This window comes from Eptesicus fuscus, chromosome 9 (assembly GCF_027574615.1).
Source record: "Eptesicus fuscus isolate TK198812 chromosome 9, DD_ASM_mEF_20220401, whole genome shotgun sequence".
NCBI classification, from domain to species: domain Eukaryota; kingdom Metazoa; phylum Chordata; class Mammalia; order Chiroptera; family Vespertilionidae; genus Eptesicus; species Eptesicus fuscus.
In genome coordinates, this window is record NC_072481.1 from 43,183,878 (window position 1) to 43,202,389 (window position 18,512).

At 37.5% G+C, this 18,512-nt stretch overlaps 1 protein-coding gene across 1 annotated transcript in view; it reads left to right on the forward strand.

Moving 5' to 3' along the window:
- PATJ (PATJ crumbs cell polarity complex component) overlaps nt 1–18,512 on the forward strand; it is a 316,022-nt gene that overhangs the window by 133,055 nt on the left and 164,455 nt on the right. The window contains exons 26-27 of the mRNA XM_028142315.2: nt 4,720–4,797; nt 14,563–14,662. Of these exons, the coding sequence (XP_027998116.2) occupies nt 4,720–4,797; nt 14,563–14,662 (178 nt within the window). The remainder of the gene's footprint in view (nt 1–4,719; nt 4,798–14,562; nt 14,663–18,512) is intronic.

The following is an 18,512-nucleotide window of genomic DNA, read 5'->3' on the forward strand; positions in this document are numbered from 1 at the left end:
GAGTTTATAAATATTCTCTGTATCTGTAAACCAAGCTTTTAGCCTCCAAGTACTTTTCCACATATTTCCATTTTTACTCTACTATAGCCTAGAAAAAGCTTTGGCTTCATAAAAATTTAGTCATTAATTTCAGTTTCTCCATTGTTTTGACCTCCTAATTAAATTTGAGTCATTCTAGTGTGTACTGGTGTAAGTCACAGTCTGTGGAAATAAACAGGCCTGTTTTTGATTTCTTGATTCCCTATTTACCAGCTTTGCTTAACTTGGAGGCAAATTACTTGGTTTATACCAGTGATGGCGAACCTACACGCGTAGCTATTTCTGATGACACTCGGCTGCTGAGGCGGCCGCATGCCGAGGATGAAACATTTGCTGCTCCTGAGGATGAAACATTTGCGACTAAAGTCTTGGAGTTAGTTTTTTCCTCAAAGTGACACACTACCCGAGTGATGCTCAGTTTTTTGGCGAAGTTTGACACACCAAGCTCAAAAGGTTGCCCATCACTGGTTTATACAATACTTTGAACATAAAGAGGGTCAGGTATAAGAACATTCTAGAGATACCATCAAATGTTCTGTATATTTATTAAAGCATGTATACAAACATGCTGCCCAGCGGGCATGGCTCAGTGGTTGAGCGTCGACCTGTCAACCAGGAGGTCATGGTTCGATTCCTGCTCAGGGCACATGCCCGAGTTGTGGGCTCCATCCCCAGTGTGGGACATGCAGGAGACAGCAGATCAATGATTTTCTCTCATCATTGATGTTTCTATCTCTCTCTCCCTCTTACTTGCTCTCTGAAATCAATAAAAATATATTTTAAAAAATACAAATATGTATTGTAAATTCTGTTGGGGATTCTGAATTCAAAAATGGCTGTATTTAATTATAACATTTTTCCTATAATAAATCACTCTTTTGGAACAGAATTAGAACCCTGATACGCAGATGTCTGTGGCAGGATGAGTATTTTATATTGCAGTTTGCAGCAGCAATGTCACCTTTAAGCCCTGTAACTGGACACAATGTTTATTTCTTTTTAACTTTATAATGGAAGGCAGCTGTTCAGCACATAGTGTCTGGACAGGAGGGAAAATGTCATATACTTTTTAAAATTTACATTCCAATATAGTATTGCAGTGCTTTTCAACCTTTTATATGTCAAGGCATACAGAAAGTAATAATTGTACGTCAAACTGGACCAACAGATGCCCCAAAGGCCGGGACATCAGTATGCTATTTCGACATACTTGTAACCTGCCTGCTGCAGCCTCACCCCTCACGGGCAGCTCTGCTCCGGCGCATTGTGCTGCGGTTCAGTCCCTTTTGTCTCAGCGCTGTGTTTGTGTACTGCTGTGTTTATGCACCATCAGGACTAGTTGAGAGAGATGAATTGAATAAAGCCTTCTGATTTTCATACCATTCGAAATTCAAGATTTTTTTTTTAGGGGATCTACTTCTAAACTTTTATAATATCGAGAAAGTAGTTTATGCCATCACTTTTATTTCTGGAAACTGAGTTCAGTAGGAAAATTGGCATGATTCTTCCTCACCAAATGATACTTCCAAAGAAACCGTTTTGGACTAGAATGAGCCCATCACGTTATACATTTCTGAGGCACTTGTGAATGCCCTGCCAAAAAAGTGTTGAAAGCATTCACATAGGTTATAACGTCCACCTGAAAGTCCAGGCTTCTGTCCAGCCTTTGCTGGTGAGCTCGGATGGGTATTTTCTCCTGGATGACACAAACAGTGCAATTTCTTTCAACTCTTCAAAAAAAGAAAAAGAAAAGCTCTTCAGCATTGTGCCATGCTCAAGTCACTCATTCCCACCCCCACCCCCCCCCCCCCCGCCTTTCAGCCCCTAGGCAGCACAACACACTGCCATGTTGTGCATTTGGTTCATCAGGCATTACACCCTCTGTGGTCCTAGCCAAGGGAGCACGGTCAAGTGATGGTGTTAGTTACTGTGCCCATGACTTGTTCCATTCTTTTTTTTTTTTTTTTAGCACAAAGTGATTCCTGTTGAATGAGCCAATGAAAGGAATCAAGGTTCACATTTTTACAAAGTGGTGTTCTCTTTGGCTCACTCATTGTTGCAAATAGTATTGATCATCACAGAAATAGGAAATACAGCCAAATGCGTTATCACTTTTTACCAGATTTCATTACTATGAGCCTTTCCCTCAAAGTCCCCAAAAGAAGTCATTTTCTAATGGCAGGCCCAATGTCTAACTGTGCCGTGGTCACATGGAAATCTCATCAACACTGAGTGGTGTTCAACTTTGTACTTTCATTTTCTTTGAGTTGTATTTTATGTTATTTTTTTACACTTATGCTTTTAACAGATGCTTTACATGTATCAACGATATATTACATTTTTAATTTAACCTTTTTCTCCTGAATTTCTCAAATGCGTTTTCAGCATACTAGAAAGAAATGTGTGCATCTATTCAGATTTACTTAGCAAATGCTTATTTGAGAGCAGAACCCATAGATAGTTTTCCTGTATAGATAGTTTTTATGCCAAGGTAATTTTTCCTCCATTTAACAACATCATGTATTTTCTTAATGTTCAAAAAAAAAACCCTGTTGGCTCTGTCTGGGCGGCTCAGTTGATTGGGTATTGTCCCATGCACAAGATTGCTGGTTTGATTCCTGGTCAGGGCACATGCCCAAGTTGTGGGCTCAGTCCCCATAAGGGGGTGTGCAGGAGGCAGCCAATGGATGTTCGCTCTCACATTGATGTTTCTCTCTCTCCTGCTCCCTTCCTCTCGCTCTAAAAATCAATTGGGAAAAAATCTGAAGAAAAAAACACCTTTTGAAATTGGGGTCATCCCTTCAGTTCATTAAATTTATTTTGTGTTGTTGTTTTCCCCCTATAGTCCATTTGTAATTCCTAATGCCATTGTTTCATAATGGTGCCTAACTTTTTTGACATATATATTTTGCATATTAATCATATACAAATATATTTTTTACTTTCATAAAAAATAGGCTCTCTTTTACTTTTTAAAAAAATATAGTTTTCTTGCCCTAGCTGGGTTGGCTCAGTGGATGGAGCATTGGCCTGCGGATTGAAGGGTCCCGGGTTCGATTCCAGTCAAGGGCACTTGCCCAGATTGCAGGCTCGATCCCCAGTAGGGGTGTACAGGAGGCAGCCAATCAATGATTTTCTCTCATCATTGATGTTTCTATCGCTCCCTCTCCCTTCCTCTCTGAAATCAATAAAAATATGTTTTTTAAAAATGTAGTCTCAATAAGTCTCTTGTCTTCCACATTTTGCATGATATATATACAGAAATATATTTTTCTGCTATTCGAAAAATAAACAGTGTAAACCTTATGAATGGCAACTGACATTCTGTCTCATCCCAAAGCTCTGCCATTCAGCTAAAACTGGTTTTTCCATGGGAGAACGTAGGTACAGTGTGGGCAGATATCCTGACTTGTCAGAGAGGCAACGTGTTCTGTTTTGTTTTAAAATTCTTTAGGACAAGAAATATATGCTTATAGATCTAGCATTTTTTGAACTCTGATTTAGATTATTGTGTGTATTAAATAGAGAAGTAAGTATTAAACACTAGCACAGCATCTATTCACATAGGAAGCACTGAATTTATGGTGATGTATTATCTCTCTCATTTTTTACTTAAGTGAAACATTTGAGACTTTTTTATATATTCCAAAATTAATTTATTTCTGTAGAAATATCCTTGGGTGAGGATTAACAGAAAAACACACAAAACAAACACAAAAAGTGAAAAAAATTAACCTTAAATTGCATTTAGAGAGAAACTTTTTATTTATTTTTTATTATTATCCCTAGACACGTAGTTTCTTTAAATTTGTGAGAAAGGAGATCTGTTTTTTTCTTTTAATTTTTATGTCTGTCATCAGATTTTTATGCCAAGATTATTTGTGTTTGCTATTTGAGGAGCCTTAATAAAAAAAAAAACACTAAAATTTTTATATTTTCCTAAGATGTTTCAATAGTTTTATAAAAAGTAATCTGTGCTCTTGGTACCATAAAGAATTAGTTATTTCTATGACATTACACTCTTTCATTCATGTATAAATATTTATTGAGTGCAAATATGTATTAGGCTCTTTCTGAGCACCAGAGTTATGGTGATAAATCACACTAAATTCTTATTGGGCTTTTATTCAGTGATGTAAATAAAGATTTGAAATTCATCTTTATGCTAATAGTAATAGTGAAATATGTATTGAGTGTGCGCAAGTGTGCTAGATAACATACTTGAACTGGGGTACAATGATGAATAAGGTAAATCTATCCAATAAAAGATACATCCTATGTTCTAGGAATTAAACTCAGGTAACCTGTTATACTGTATTTTGAAAAATAAGATGTTTGGACAGCAGTCAGTATCATGACTTTCTTTTTAGTCTTCTTCATCCTCACTTTCTGGTTCCATACATACAAGCTTGTGGATTTATTACCCCTCGATCTCACACACACACACACACGCACGCACGCACGCACGCACGCACGCACATCAATTTAAGATTTATATTGCTTATCAGATTTTCCATGTTGTATTGTTTGCCTTGAATTGTGCTTCTCATGTCTTTATAGATGAAGTCAAAGAATTCATTAAGATTTTTAACTGTGTTTTTTTTTTAAATACATAAATAAATGTAATGATGTGTCATTTAAATATTTTCCTTCTCCCCTCTCCTTTTTTCTTGGTGGTAGGCCATTCCTAGTGTGCATAACAAGGCCAACAAAATCGCTAATAACCAGAACCAAGGCACCCAAGAAAAAAAAGAAAAGGTAAGTTGAACCTCTCAAGCTTTTAAAAGATGTTTTTTATTTCTTGTTGCCTATTTGAACTACAGTTAATCAGAATGTTATTTTGAGGAGTATCTGGGTAGCAGTACTATATTTAGAATATTTCCTTTCTGTGAACATAACTGGCCAGGATGAAGGCCAGACACCTAGTGGAGCATAGGTGTAAAATGTTATAAAGCATTCCTCAGCCATTGTCATCTTTATCTCTCTTTTCTACTCAGCTGAGCAAGTTGTCTGTTTATTCCCAGAAAATGCCTGCACACCTGAGAGTTTCTGATACTTTGACCTTGGTTTTTTTCTCAGCCTGGAAGTCCATTTCCCACTTTGGTCTTCCTTTTTATCCTCCAAGGAGCAGGTCAAAGGTCATCTGTACTGAGAAAACATTCATGACCATTCAGCATAATTAGTCAATCCATTCCTGTTTTCCCACCTCTATTCTAGTAGAATGAGTTATTCCAAAATTTATTTTAGGATATAATGTCAAGGAGCAATGAATTTTCTTTTTTCCCCCATAAGGATAACTAATTATCCCATTCTTTAAAAACAGGCCCTCCTTTATCCATGGATATACAAGACAACCTCTGTCCAATCTCAGGTTCTCAGGGGCAATCTGTTTCTGAGCTTTCTCCTGGTCTCTCCCAGCACAAATGCTGCACTACCTAAATATTAAGCCTAATAATAAATCTTGTCTTCTAAAAGAATGATTTTCTTTATGTATTTCTTCTTCTTTAGAAGTGTTTTATCTATTCATGTCCTTTTTCTTTTCCAGACAGATTTTAGAATTGGCTTATTAAATACCACCAAAATAGCTCTTGGGTGATTTTGGTTGGAATTGTGTCAAACGTATAAGGTTAATCTGGAAAGATACATCCTTATAATATTGAGCTTTCTTAACCATTAACATGGTATATCTTTTATATACCATTTTAGAACTTATTAAATTTTTCTTTTATTTCTTTCAATTTTTATAATTTTCTTTGGCAAGGTATTGTAATTTTTTATTTATTCCTAGACATCCTTATATATTTTTAAGTTGTAAATTGTATTTTCTGTTTGTTACTAGTGTGTAGACATAAAATTGATTTTTATGTATTTATTTGACATCTTGTAACATTATCCTCTTATTCTTTATAATATAAAATTTAGTGTAGAACACTGCGGAAACGAAAATGCTAAAAAAAAAAAAAAAAGATTAAAATCTTTCATAAACCCACTACCTAAAGATAAACTTATTAAATATTTCATATAGAGCCTTCTAGTGTCTTTGGATGTGTGCTCTATATGTATGTATGAGGTATTTTTTATTAAGAATCTCAAATTTTAAAGAATTTTAAAAAAGAATCTCAAATTTTAATATTCTTTCTATAGATTTTTATTTCTGGATTTTTTATATAGCTAATAATAACTGCATTGATAAAGGCAGTTTTATTTTTCCTATACCAATCTTTCTTTTTCTTGTTTTATTATATCTGCTAAGATCTCTAATATGTTTAATATAAGTACTGATAGCTAACATTCTTATCATTTTCCTCCTGATATTTAAGAAAATGCTTTTAATGTTTTATCATTGAATATGATGTGTGCTATAAATTTTTGTAGATAATCTTTAAGGTTAAGGATGTATTATTTTTTATTCTTATTTTGCTAAGAATTTTTATAGTGAATGGCATTGGCATTGAATATTTTAAAATTATTATCTGTATTCACTGAAATAATTGTGTGTATAAAATTTTCTTCTCCTGAATCCCTTAATGTGGTAAATAATCCACATTAATAGATTTTTGTTCTGTTGAACCATTCTTAAATTCTTGTCTTAAACCTAATTTCATCATGATCTTTTTTGCCCATTGCTAATATTTCTTTTACGGTTTTTGCATCAGTGGTCATGAATGAGATTGGCCTAGAATTTTCCCCTTATGTACTATTCTATCTGGTATTGGTTATATGAGCCTATTAAAATGAATAATGAACAGTCAGAATATTTCTCTTTTTGTCTTTTTCTTTGTTTTAGTTCTCTGAAAGTTTATATGAAATGGTAATTATCTATTCCTTACATGTTTGGTCAAACTAGCCTACAAAGCCATTGTGGTCCTGTGTTTTCTATGTGGGAAAAATCTAAAATATGGATTCAGTTCTTTAATAATTATTGAACTATTCAGATTTTCTATTTCTTTTATTTTTTTTACACATTTTTTATTGATTTCAAAGAGGAAGGGAGAGGGAGAGAAAGATAGAAACATGATGAGAGAGAAACATTGTTCGGCTGCCTCCTGCGCTCCCACATTAGGGATCGAGCCTGCAACCTGGGCATGTTCCCCTACTGGGAATCAAACTGTGACCTCCTGGTTCATAGGTCGATGCTCAACCACTGGGCCACACAGCCCAGACTCTATTTTGCTTAGCAAAGTAGAGTTACTTTGGTTACTGACTCTTCTCTAGGTATGTAGTATCACTTTTTTACATTTGTTGGCATAAAGTTGTTCAGGCATTCTTTTCATTTGTATTATCTATGCTCTTTCCATAGTATTGGTTTGTCTTTCTGAGTATAGTTTATTATTTTACATTTCTTTCTTACTTAATTGTGAAGTTATTCCTCTTTTTGAAGAATTAACTTTTGAATCATGTTAGTCTTCTCTGTTGTATCTTTAGTCTGCTTAATTAATTTTGTTTTCATCTTTATGTTGCCTTATTTCTTTGTTAGCATTTGTTTTCCTCTTTTCCTGCTAATAATCTTTAGCTAATTATAGAGTTTATTAATTTTTTAGTCATTCTTTTTAAAAATAATAATTTATTTTCCTTCTAAGTACCTTTTTACCTGCATCTCAAAATTTTAAGTTGAATTTCTCTTGTTCAGTACTAAGTTTTTTTTTTTAGCTCCCAACATGATTTCTTTATTACCTGTTTATTTATAAACAAGGGGCCCATTGCAGGAAGATTCCTGCAAGACTTCCAGTGGGCTTCCCTCCCGCCACTGCCACCTCTTCCGCCCCCCCCACCTCTCCCGCTGCGGCCGCACACGCTTTCCCTCCAGCAGCCTCCTTGCTTTCCACTTTCCCTTCTATGCTGTCTTCAGTCTTCACTCCTCCCTCCCTCAGCGCATGCAAATTAACCACCATCTTTGTTGGGTTAATTTGCATACTCGCTCTGATTGGCTGTGGGCATAGTGAAGGTACGGTCAATTAGCATTTTTCTCTTTTATTAGTGTAGATGTATGTTTGAATTTCTATTGGAATATTTTTAAAAACTTACTGTTATTATTTTCTAATATATATAGTTATAATCAGATATTTTGGTTCGTGTAATATTCTCTTACATTGGTTGAGACTTTTTGATAATCTAGCACATCATCAGTTATTGTAAAAATATATTTGTAATTTGAAAGAATAGCTATTATCTAGTTATTAGGTATAGGTTTTTATAATTATTAGGGCAGCCCAGCCAGTGTGGCTCAATGGTAAAGCATTGACCTATGTACCAGGAGGCCACTGATCAATTCCCAGTTAGGAGGCAGCTGATCAATGATTCTCTCTCATCACTGATGTTTCTGTCTCTCCCTTTCCCTTCCTCTCTGAAATAAAAAACATATCCTTTTTAAAATATATAAATAAATAAAAACAAAGTCATTAGGTCCAATTAACTAATTGAGTTATTAAGATATTTTATGTACAAAGTGATTTTTGGAGGGTCAGAATAACCTAATAATCTTCCATTTTGATGGCAAAATTAGCCTATTTTTTATTTAATTTTTTAGTTTTTATTTTACATTTCTTCAAATTAATTTATTAGGTGTTTGCAAGTTTAAAGATTTTATATCTTCTTAGGGAATTGATCCTGTTATTAAGATGTGGCATTATTTAGTAATGCCTTAATATGTGTTTCATCTAATATTACTGAAACTATATCAGCTTCCTTTTTTTGTTTGCCTGGCATTTTGGCTTGGAAATTTTTGAGCCACACACAGACTGAATTCAGGTCTCCACCTGGGTGTGTCTGGGCTTGTAAGGAATTCTCAAAGAATACTGGTTTTTCTTTTTTCTCGTGTTCCTTCCATCTCAAGCTAAAGCCAAGGCCAGGAAACATTCCTATGAAGGCCTGTGATCAAGATTTTGGTTTGTTTGTTTTTAACTTTATTGCAGGTTTCACCCTGTTAAAAGGGTGGGCGGAGCTGTAACTGAATTGAACACTTGGGACAACCTTATTTGCAGACATGCACACTGGGGCCAATCTAGACTTCTTGAAGATTTGGGGAAGGGTTCTTCAAAAGGATAAGCAAAAGTAACATTAGGTTGCTTTCCAAATTCTAGGATTGTCTGTTTTAACCTGGTTGGCCACCTTCTTTGAGTTCAGATCTTATCACAATAATTATATTCTGATTAACAGTAGCGTATACTGTGTGCGCAGGAATCTGTGGTTTGTTTTTGGCAATTGTTAATAAACACGGATAAGAGGTAGATTTTAGAAAACTGTGGTTTAGAAGTGTTAGTTATGTACAGATTGCAGGTCATTACCAGCAGAATTCTTTCTCAACCTTTTGGGCCTTGTTTGCAGTGATTGGGGGTGGGAGGGTGGTATCTTTAGTTCCACCTTCCACATTGCTTGACCTCAAGTGGAGACTTGGAGCTAATTCAGTAGTTCAGGAGAATGTGATGCCAGGGGAAGGGGCGTGAAGGAGGGATTAAAAAGAGACAGGAGGAAACTTTTGGGGATGATGGTAATGTACATGATCTTGATTATGGTAACGGATTCAAATGTGTACACATTTTTTATGTTACTTTATCTCAATACACCATAATAAAACTTTTAAAGACAAACAACCTCCCGCCCTTCAGGAGCTTGCATTCGAGTGGGGCAAAGCAAACAATATGGAATTCAGAGACTGCTGCTTTAAAGCAGTTCGGGACAAGACATGAAGACCCACAAACATGGCATCTGAGGGGAGCTGGAACATACTAGTAAGCTCCATGAGGATAGGGATCTCTTCTGTCTCATAATAACCCCCATTGCTCAGAACATTGCCTGGCACCTAATAGGCACACAATACATACTCGTTGATCGAATCAAGACTCCTCAAAAGAGAGATACTCATGGACTGGACAAGTGTGGTGATTGCCCGTGGGGAGGGGCGTTGGAGGGAGGTGGAAGAGGGTGTAGTGGAAATAAATGGTGATGGACATAGACGTGACTTAGGGTGGTGAACATACAATACAGTGTACAGATGATGTGTTGTAGAATTATGCACTTGAAACCTGTATAATTTTGTTAGCCCATGTCACCCCAATACGGTTTTTTTTAAGAAAAAAAAATAAAGCATCATTGATCTATGAAAACAGTTTTTTAAAACAGACTCCTCAGAACAAAACAAAAGAGCCTGGCCATCGTTGCTCAGTGGTTGAGTGTCACCCTATGAACCAGGAGGTCATGGTTTGATTCCAAGTCAGGACACATGCCTGGGTTGCAGGCTCAATCCTCAGTGTGGGGCATGCAGGAGGCAGTCGATCAATGATTCTCTCTCATCATTGATGTTTCTATCTCTCTCTCCCTCTCCCTTCCTCTCTGAAATCAATTTCATTTGTACACACACACACACACACACACACACACACACACACACACCCTTGAGTGAGGATTAACAAAAAAATTTACGCAAAAAAAAACACACAAAAGAAAACCACAGGCTTCAGGCCACCAGGATTGTCACATGCCCTTTAGCATTTATGGATATTTCTGTTCTTGGTCACATGTTACAAAAGCACATTTTGAAACCTAATTTGTCATTTTTATAAGGTTAAGAAGGGTATCTCAGAATATTTAGTCTATGTTATTGCTGGAAGTTTGTGAATTTATATGCTGATTCTGAGTATTCATCAATCGTATATTGGAAATTCACAGTTTGCTAGTTACTGTGAAATAATCAGGATGTAATATCTGAAAGGAAACAGTTGAGGGATTGGTCTGTGGGCCACAGATAATAAACACATAGATGAATAAACTGGTTACTAATTTAATTACTTTGGGGGACATGACATAATTATTTGATTGAGGGAAATTCCACATAAGATCCCAAGAAGGGTAAAGATAAATGTATGATTCTTATCAACTTTGGCCTGTTCCATTCAACCAAATTGAATTTCAATACATAGCAAAGATATCTGCAGTCAACTGTAAGTTTAATATGACTATATTTTTAGGGACTATTATGTTGGTAAAATACATTATAAAAATGTATTTATTTCAGGTGAGTTCTTAAAATGAGTACATTTTATTATATGTAAATTATACCTCAGTAAGGTTAAGACACATCTATTCCAAGTGAAAAATCTGAACATGCGAGACACTGGGACTAAAGGGAACCTCATGAAGGCACTTCCTGAGGGCACTAGGGTGTTGCAGGGTGTATGCGCTCACCATTCTTAGCAGCAGCAGATAATACAGAGTTCCATTAGTGATATTCCATATTGTGCTAGGCCTTAGAATTGGCCAGTAATACTAAGATTTATGTGTAAGAACCTGCAATATTCTTTTGTAAACACACATATGGGAATATTCTATTTAAATAATGCTTGTAAGTCTCTATACACCACCCAGAAAGAGATTCTCTAGGAAACTTACATCTAGTTTGTTTATACCCTCTGATGGTAGGAAACTATTACAGACTCACAACGAGAGGAAATGGCTTTTCTCAGTTTCATATACGCAGAGTGCTTTCAGTAACAAAAACATAGAATTGAAAAATTTTTAGTGGAGAAACAGAGTAGAAAAACAAAACAAAGTTCTGTTGCCACTGGGGATTTACTGTGGGAGCCAAGAAGTCCTGTGTATTGGATTAAAATAACTCATGAATTACATATCTCAGGCACCACTATTTAGTTGGTTCTGGAAGGTGAGTCTACTTGAACATCTCAGTGGGACCTCCAAAACTGACAAAGTATAATTTCAGAAAAAAATAACTCATCAATGAGGGAACTGACAAGATGATTAGCCTTGTTCAGAGAGAAATGGAGGAGTGAAGTATTTATAGTTGCTGAAAGAGAATGCTTAAATAAGATTCAAATTTAGATACAATGCTGGTTAATGTCTTATAGGGCAATCAAACTGGAACCTTTGGAGTTATACTTTCTACAGGACTAAAATAATTTACATCTCTACCGGGCAAAATTAATATGCAATGCTATTGGACATGAAACAGAAAAATGCAACTTTTTCTAAAAGTTAATATTATCAGGAAACCTAAACAGCATGAGTGACAACCAGTTATTTACTCATATTTAAGAAAAGCCTACTTTGTACCAGGAACCATTCTCAGAGCTGAGGATGCCACACTATGTTGCCCTCTTGGAGATTATATTCATGTGGCCTCCTTGTATATACCTAGCTCCAGCCTTCATTGCAAAGGGGAGAGCCAACCCTGCCTACCCTCTCCTCTCATGTGCAGTAGAAAGATGCCCTAGGTATCTGGCAACCCACATTCAAACTAGAGGGCATCCAAGACATGAAGATCCTATATTCTTCTCCAGAGTGTTGGTAGAGTTAATTAAATAATCAGTTGTGTAAACAATTCCCCCTTAAATATAAAAGAAGTACTATTAAAGAATTTATATCTTTCAATATTTTAAAAGCTAGCTGTCCTTGTTCTGAGTATTGTCTTTGACCTAGAATGATCTGGTTCTGAGGAAAAGGTTTTATGGAAAAAAATCATTTGCTATTTTTACTGTTCACTGAACTCTTAATTTTTTCAGCAAAAATTAAAGATACACTGTGATCAATTTATGTATATCTACACTAATAAAAGAGAAAGATTCAAATTGACCATACCTTCGCCACACCCACCAGCCAATCAGGAGTGAGTATGCAAATTAACCCAACAAAGATGGTGGGTTAATTTGCATACACAGGCGCCGAATGGCTGGGGAGGGATGCTTGCATCGTCGCCATGGCGACAATACAGGCGTTCTGCACTGCCCCAGGCGCTCTGGTCTCTGGGCAGCATGGGAAGGCAGGAAGGTGGCTCCGGGCAAGAGCCAAGGCAGAAAGGTGGTTCCAGGCTGAAGCAAAGGCTGAAAGGCGGCTCCGGCCGAAGCAAAGGCAGTGCCAGCAGCCAGGGGAAGGAAGGCCCATTCTTGCATGAATCTTTGTGCATCAGGCCTCTAGTATGTGTGTGTGTGTGTGTGTGTGTATATATATATATGCACATACATATATATATATTTTACTTTAATGCTTTTATATATTGAGATTTCCTAAATTGCAGTACAGATGCAGTTTTAAAGTAGCTGGTCATGGAATTCTCACTTACAGTGATATCTAACATATGTATATTTTTTTAATCCTCACCTGAAAATATTTTTTCCATTGATCTTTAGTGAGAGAGTGGAAGAGAAGGAGAAGGGGAGGGGAGGAGAGGGAGGGGGGGAGAGAGAGAGAGCGAGAGAGAGAGAGAGAGGAGAGAGAGAGAGAGGAGAGAGACATCGATGTGAGAGAGATGCATCAACTAGTTGACTCCCACATGTGCCCTGACTGGGGTTGGGGATCAAACCTGCAACCGATGCATGTGCCCTTGTCCAGGAATCAAACCTGAGATTCTTTGATCCACGGGTTGATGCTCTAATCACTGAGCAAAACAAGTGGGGCAATTTGTGTATTCTTTTGTTACTTAATAAGCTTTTTGTATTTGGCATCTACCTTCATCATTCTTGAACTTTATCAATTTTTGGATTTTCTACATATATATGAAGTATTGCTTTTGTTAGACACTATTTAAATAAATTCGGGTATGTGTTTTCCTTTATGGATCCCAAATGGTGTTCTCTGTTTTGGAGGAACTTATTACATGCCTGCTTTCTGTAATGGCCAGGTCATTGTCCATTTACTGAAGTATATCCTGCCATTAGTGGTTTTATCATATAAATCATAATTGAATGTACTTTGTTGAAATCCTGTAGCAAAACAAATCTTAATCCAATTGTTTTGGAATCTGTGGAGTGTTTGGATCTCTCTGCTCCTATTCTTTAGCAGCTTGGCTCTCTCTATAAAGTTTGGCATGTTTTATTTTTCCCATCGTTCCAGAAAATGTCTACATTCTCTGAAGGTAATCTGATCATAGAGTTTCCTTTTGCTTTAGTTTGAACGAAATATTGATGTGTTGTATCATTCAGCATGTAAACTTAAAAAATACTTAGAACTACAAAATGTATTCATCATAAGATTTCTTTCTTTTTTTAAACTTTGAAATGTGTTGACTATCTACAAATTATAAATGAATACCTTTTCAGTTAGCAAATCTTGGTATTTCAAGTATGTTTTTAAGAATGAAATCTGTATCTTTTACAATTGAATGAAAAGTGTAAATAATTGTAGAAATAATGTAGTGAATATTTTTTTCATTTAGATTTAATTTTGAAATGTCTTTCATTTGAATTACTTGGTTTAATAACAAAGAAAATTAAGCTTTATAGCATAAAGAAAAGACATGTAATTGGCTTTCTTACTGAGAAAAAGTATACATTCTTCTGGGCAGATATACAGTCTTAAAAACTGTGCTTTTGACATCCTGTTCTCTTTATTGGTGTGTTTACATCCCAGAGTCACTTTTACATAATAGCATAAATATAAGAAAATAAATTACATTTGTTTTATAATCTTCCTGATATAACTGAAGTTGGCTACATATTATCTTTTTATCCTATTTGCCATTGATGAAGAGGATTGTGCAAAGGCCATTTACCCTTCTCTCAAATTTTGCATCTTCAGAGGCAAGGAACTGCTCCACCTCCGATGAAACTGCCGCCTCCGTATAAAGCTCCATCTGAGGACAGTGATGAAAATGAAGAGGAATATGCATTTACCAACAGTGAGTTCCTTTACATTTTTTGAAGTGGGTGCAGAATTTGTTAAATTGTGCTTTAATGACTGCTATAAATTATCAAATGCAATGCTGTAGGTTCTTAGAAAATGTGCATGAATATAAGACAAAAGACAAAATTGGCATTCTCAACTTTTGTGACTTTATTTTCCTAAGCTTTCCTCTTTGACAGTAATATAATATTAGAGTGAATATCACACTGTCTTACCTACATTTCATCCTGCTTTTACTATTTGTTTGTGAATACAATAATGCTAAGAAGTCCTTGATATTGCATTTGACCCACAATAACAGGAATTGTATGTCAGTTCTTGATTACTTACCCTACTCAATGGATGGTGATGTTGCTAATACAAAATTCCAGAAGGCCTACCAAGTCATATTTTCTCCTTTAGAATTCCTTTCATGTTTTTCTATTGCATTAGCTGTATCAAATATACACTCATATATATATATATATATATATATATATATATATATATGGCTTTATTGAAAAGAATTTGCATTTCTTTTATGCATGTAAAGTATATGTAGTTATATCTGATTGCTGTTGTATAAGGAATTTCTTTTGTGGGTGATAAAAAGAAATATTCTGTATATCTTTCTTTAAAAATGTTTTTATATACAAAAGGGGAGTTTGATATAGAAATTGAAAGAGTTGCACTTCTAATGTGTGATCTTCAGAGGCAAGGAACTGCTCCACCTCCAATGAAAGTGTCCTTGTCTATGAAAATAATGAGACCCACATCACAGGGTTTTAATGAGGATTAGAATAAGATGATAAGGCTTTTAGCCTGACATATAGTGAATCTTCAACAAGTATTTAGCTCTTGTTATTGTTAATAATAATTATTAAGTTGGCTCTATAACTATATTTTTCTAAATGTAATAAATGTTTAAATGAAAGTATAAATATAAGTTTATAACAATTTAGGCAACTTTATAAAAGTTTGGCTCCTATTTTGTGATTTTACAGAGCCTTTTCTCATGTATTATTTACTTAATTCAACAAATCTTTGTTGAAAGTCACCTGCTTTTTACTAATAGAGTTAAAGAAGTAAATCTGCTATGAAATGAATAACATAGCTCCCTTTTTCTTGGTGGGGTCACAGGCCTGGAAAGGAGGATACAAAGGCATAGGAACAAATTTTGATAAATCTACTATAGTGCCTTGGTTTTCAACCTCTTTTGGAGAACTACATATAATGGATACGATTGATACATGTGTGCACATTCTATCTAATAAAGAGGGACTATGCTAATTGACCATCACATCCTCACAAAGATGGTGGCACCCACAGCCAATAAGGAGGGGATATGCTAATTAACTGCCATGCCCTCAAAGATGGCAGCCCCCATAGCCACAAGATGGCGGTACCCAGTCCCCTCAGCCCCGCTGGGGCAGCAGGCATGTGGCACAGCCGGGCCTGCCCCCAGGTGGGTCTGGCCGTTACACGCGCTGGCCTCTGGAGTCCCCCAGTCTCCTCAGCCCCCAGCCGCCCAGGGCCAGCCCGAGGCACAGGAAAGCCTCGGATGGCAGCTGCCCAGCTGCCCAGGGCCACCCAAGGCTCAGGTAACCAGGGCCGGCTGAGGCTTGTGCTGCTGGCAGTGGCAGCAGCAGAGGTGTGATGGGGGCTTTGCCTTCCCCTGATCGCTGGGTCACCTCCCGCCCCTGAGGGCTCCCAGACTGTGAGAGGGGGCAGGCCGGGCTGAGGGTTCCCGCCTCTTCCCCCCCCCCCCCCCCCCCCAGTGCATGAATGGAAATAGTTGATTATCCATAGTATCTGTGATGCTAGAATGCCCATAGTTGCATAGTTGTTAGGAAACTTGGTTTGGGCATGTGACTAAGATTACATTCTAATACTAGTTCTACTACTTAGTTGTGAATTCATGGACAAGTTACTTAACCTTTTCCTGGATCATACTTTCTTATCCATAAGGGGAGGAAGGGGTGTCTTATTATAACTTGTCTTATAGGATTTTTGTGAGAATTACAGGGGGAAAAACATTTAAAGAGCTTAGGATTGGGATTGTGATAACTAGTAAACACTCTGGTTTCCATGTGCCAAACCTTCACATATATTAATAGGTCAGTCAACATAATAACTTTGTGAAGTCTCTAACTATACAAATAAAGAAACCGAAGCTCAGAGAATTAAGGAATATGTCCAAATTTAACACAGCTAGTAGATGGAGTGTACACCCAGGTACTCAGACTCCAGAACCTGTCCTATCATCTACATTTCCCATTACTTAAAACCCATTAGTATGGCAGAAATAGATACAAAGTGATTGGAGGTTATCTAGTCAGTAGTACTTTGGTGCCATAAAATAGGCAGAGCAACAGTACTCACCTGAAGTTCAAAGATCATGGGTACATCTGTATTCGTACATATGCACACATTCATGACATTAGTGGGGTTCAGGAAGGACATCAGTTTTTACTCATCAGAGATCCACCATCTCTCCCAACTCCCAGCAGCCCCGCCCTGCTGAGCTCAGGATGCCAGCAGAATCTGGGATAGATTGAGTTGTATGGGGACCATTTTTTCCTCATATACACAACCAGTGCAGAGCCCTTCCTTTACATGGACAAACCTTGGTCTGTTTGGGCAAGATAAGCTGTTGGCCTCACCCTGATGACTCCCTGAGACCCTGCCCTACCACAAGGCCTACGGACACCAGGGGGGTGGGGGTGGGGTGGCAGCTGGACTTGGCATGCCCCGGGACTTTTGCTGAGTGGCCTCAGACCCAGCAATGGCACCAAGTTTGAACCTGTATCAGTCTGGTGAACACCACTTGCCCCTGGTGACTCACTGAGAACCTACCTCGTACAACTCCAGTACTGCCAGAGGCTCCTTCAGTGACTGAGCCTAAGAAGCAGCCGGCAGGTGGAGGCAGATCTCGGGTGCCTTGGGCCTTTGGCTGATCTGCCACAGGCTCGGTGCTGGTGGAAGCCAGCCTTGGTGTGTAGCTTGGTTCTTTCCACACACACCCAGGCCCAGCAGAGGCAGCCGCAAACTGTGGGTCACTTTGTAGCTCCAAACAGGTTGCCCAGGACCAGTCACAGTCAGAGTCTGACATTGACCTGCACCAGAGTCCCTCCCAAGAGGCCCCAGAACTAACACACCCAGTTGTTCAGACAACATCAGAGCAGGATCCAATTAGCTTCACAAGTGGCATATTTAAAGGGTCGTCTCAGCAGGCACCAGACCCTCTTGAAGTGAACTCCACTTCATGTGGTCAGCACCTACATTGCAGCTTGTGCCTATGGTTGAAGCCAGACCTGAGAGTCAGCCCCACGCACAAATGGACCAATAGCAATCAAGACTCAAGTTACAACAGGAGGAAACTCATAACCCACACAGGGACATTCCTAGGGCACCCAGCTCAGGTGATCAAGGAGACTGTGCCACTGAATCCCACAAGACACCTACTGCATAAGGCCAGCTTACCAAAACTGGGAGATATGGCAGATCTACCTAATATATAGAAACAAACAAACACAAAAGAGGCAGCCAAAATGGGGAGACAATGAAGCATGCCCCAAATGGAAGAACAGGAGAAATCTCCAGAAAAAGAGCTAATGAAATGGAGGCAAGCAATTTACCAGATATAGAGTGCAAAAAAATGGTTATAAGAATGCTCAAGGACTTAGTGAGAACTACAGGGAACTTAGTGAGAACTACATGAAGAGAACATAAAAAAGAACCAGTCAGAAATGAAGAATACAATATCTGAATTGAAGAATACACTTGAAGGAATAAACAGTGGGTTGGATGAAACAGAGGACTGAATCAATGACTTGGAAGACAAGGGAGCAGAACACACCCAATCA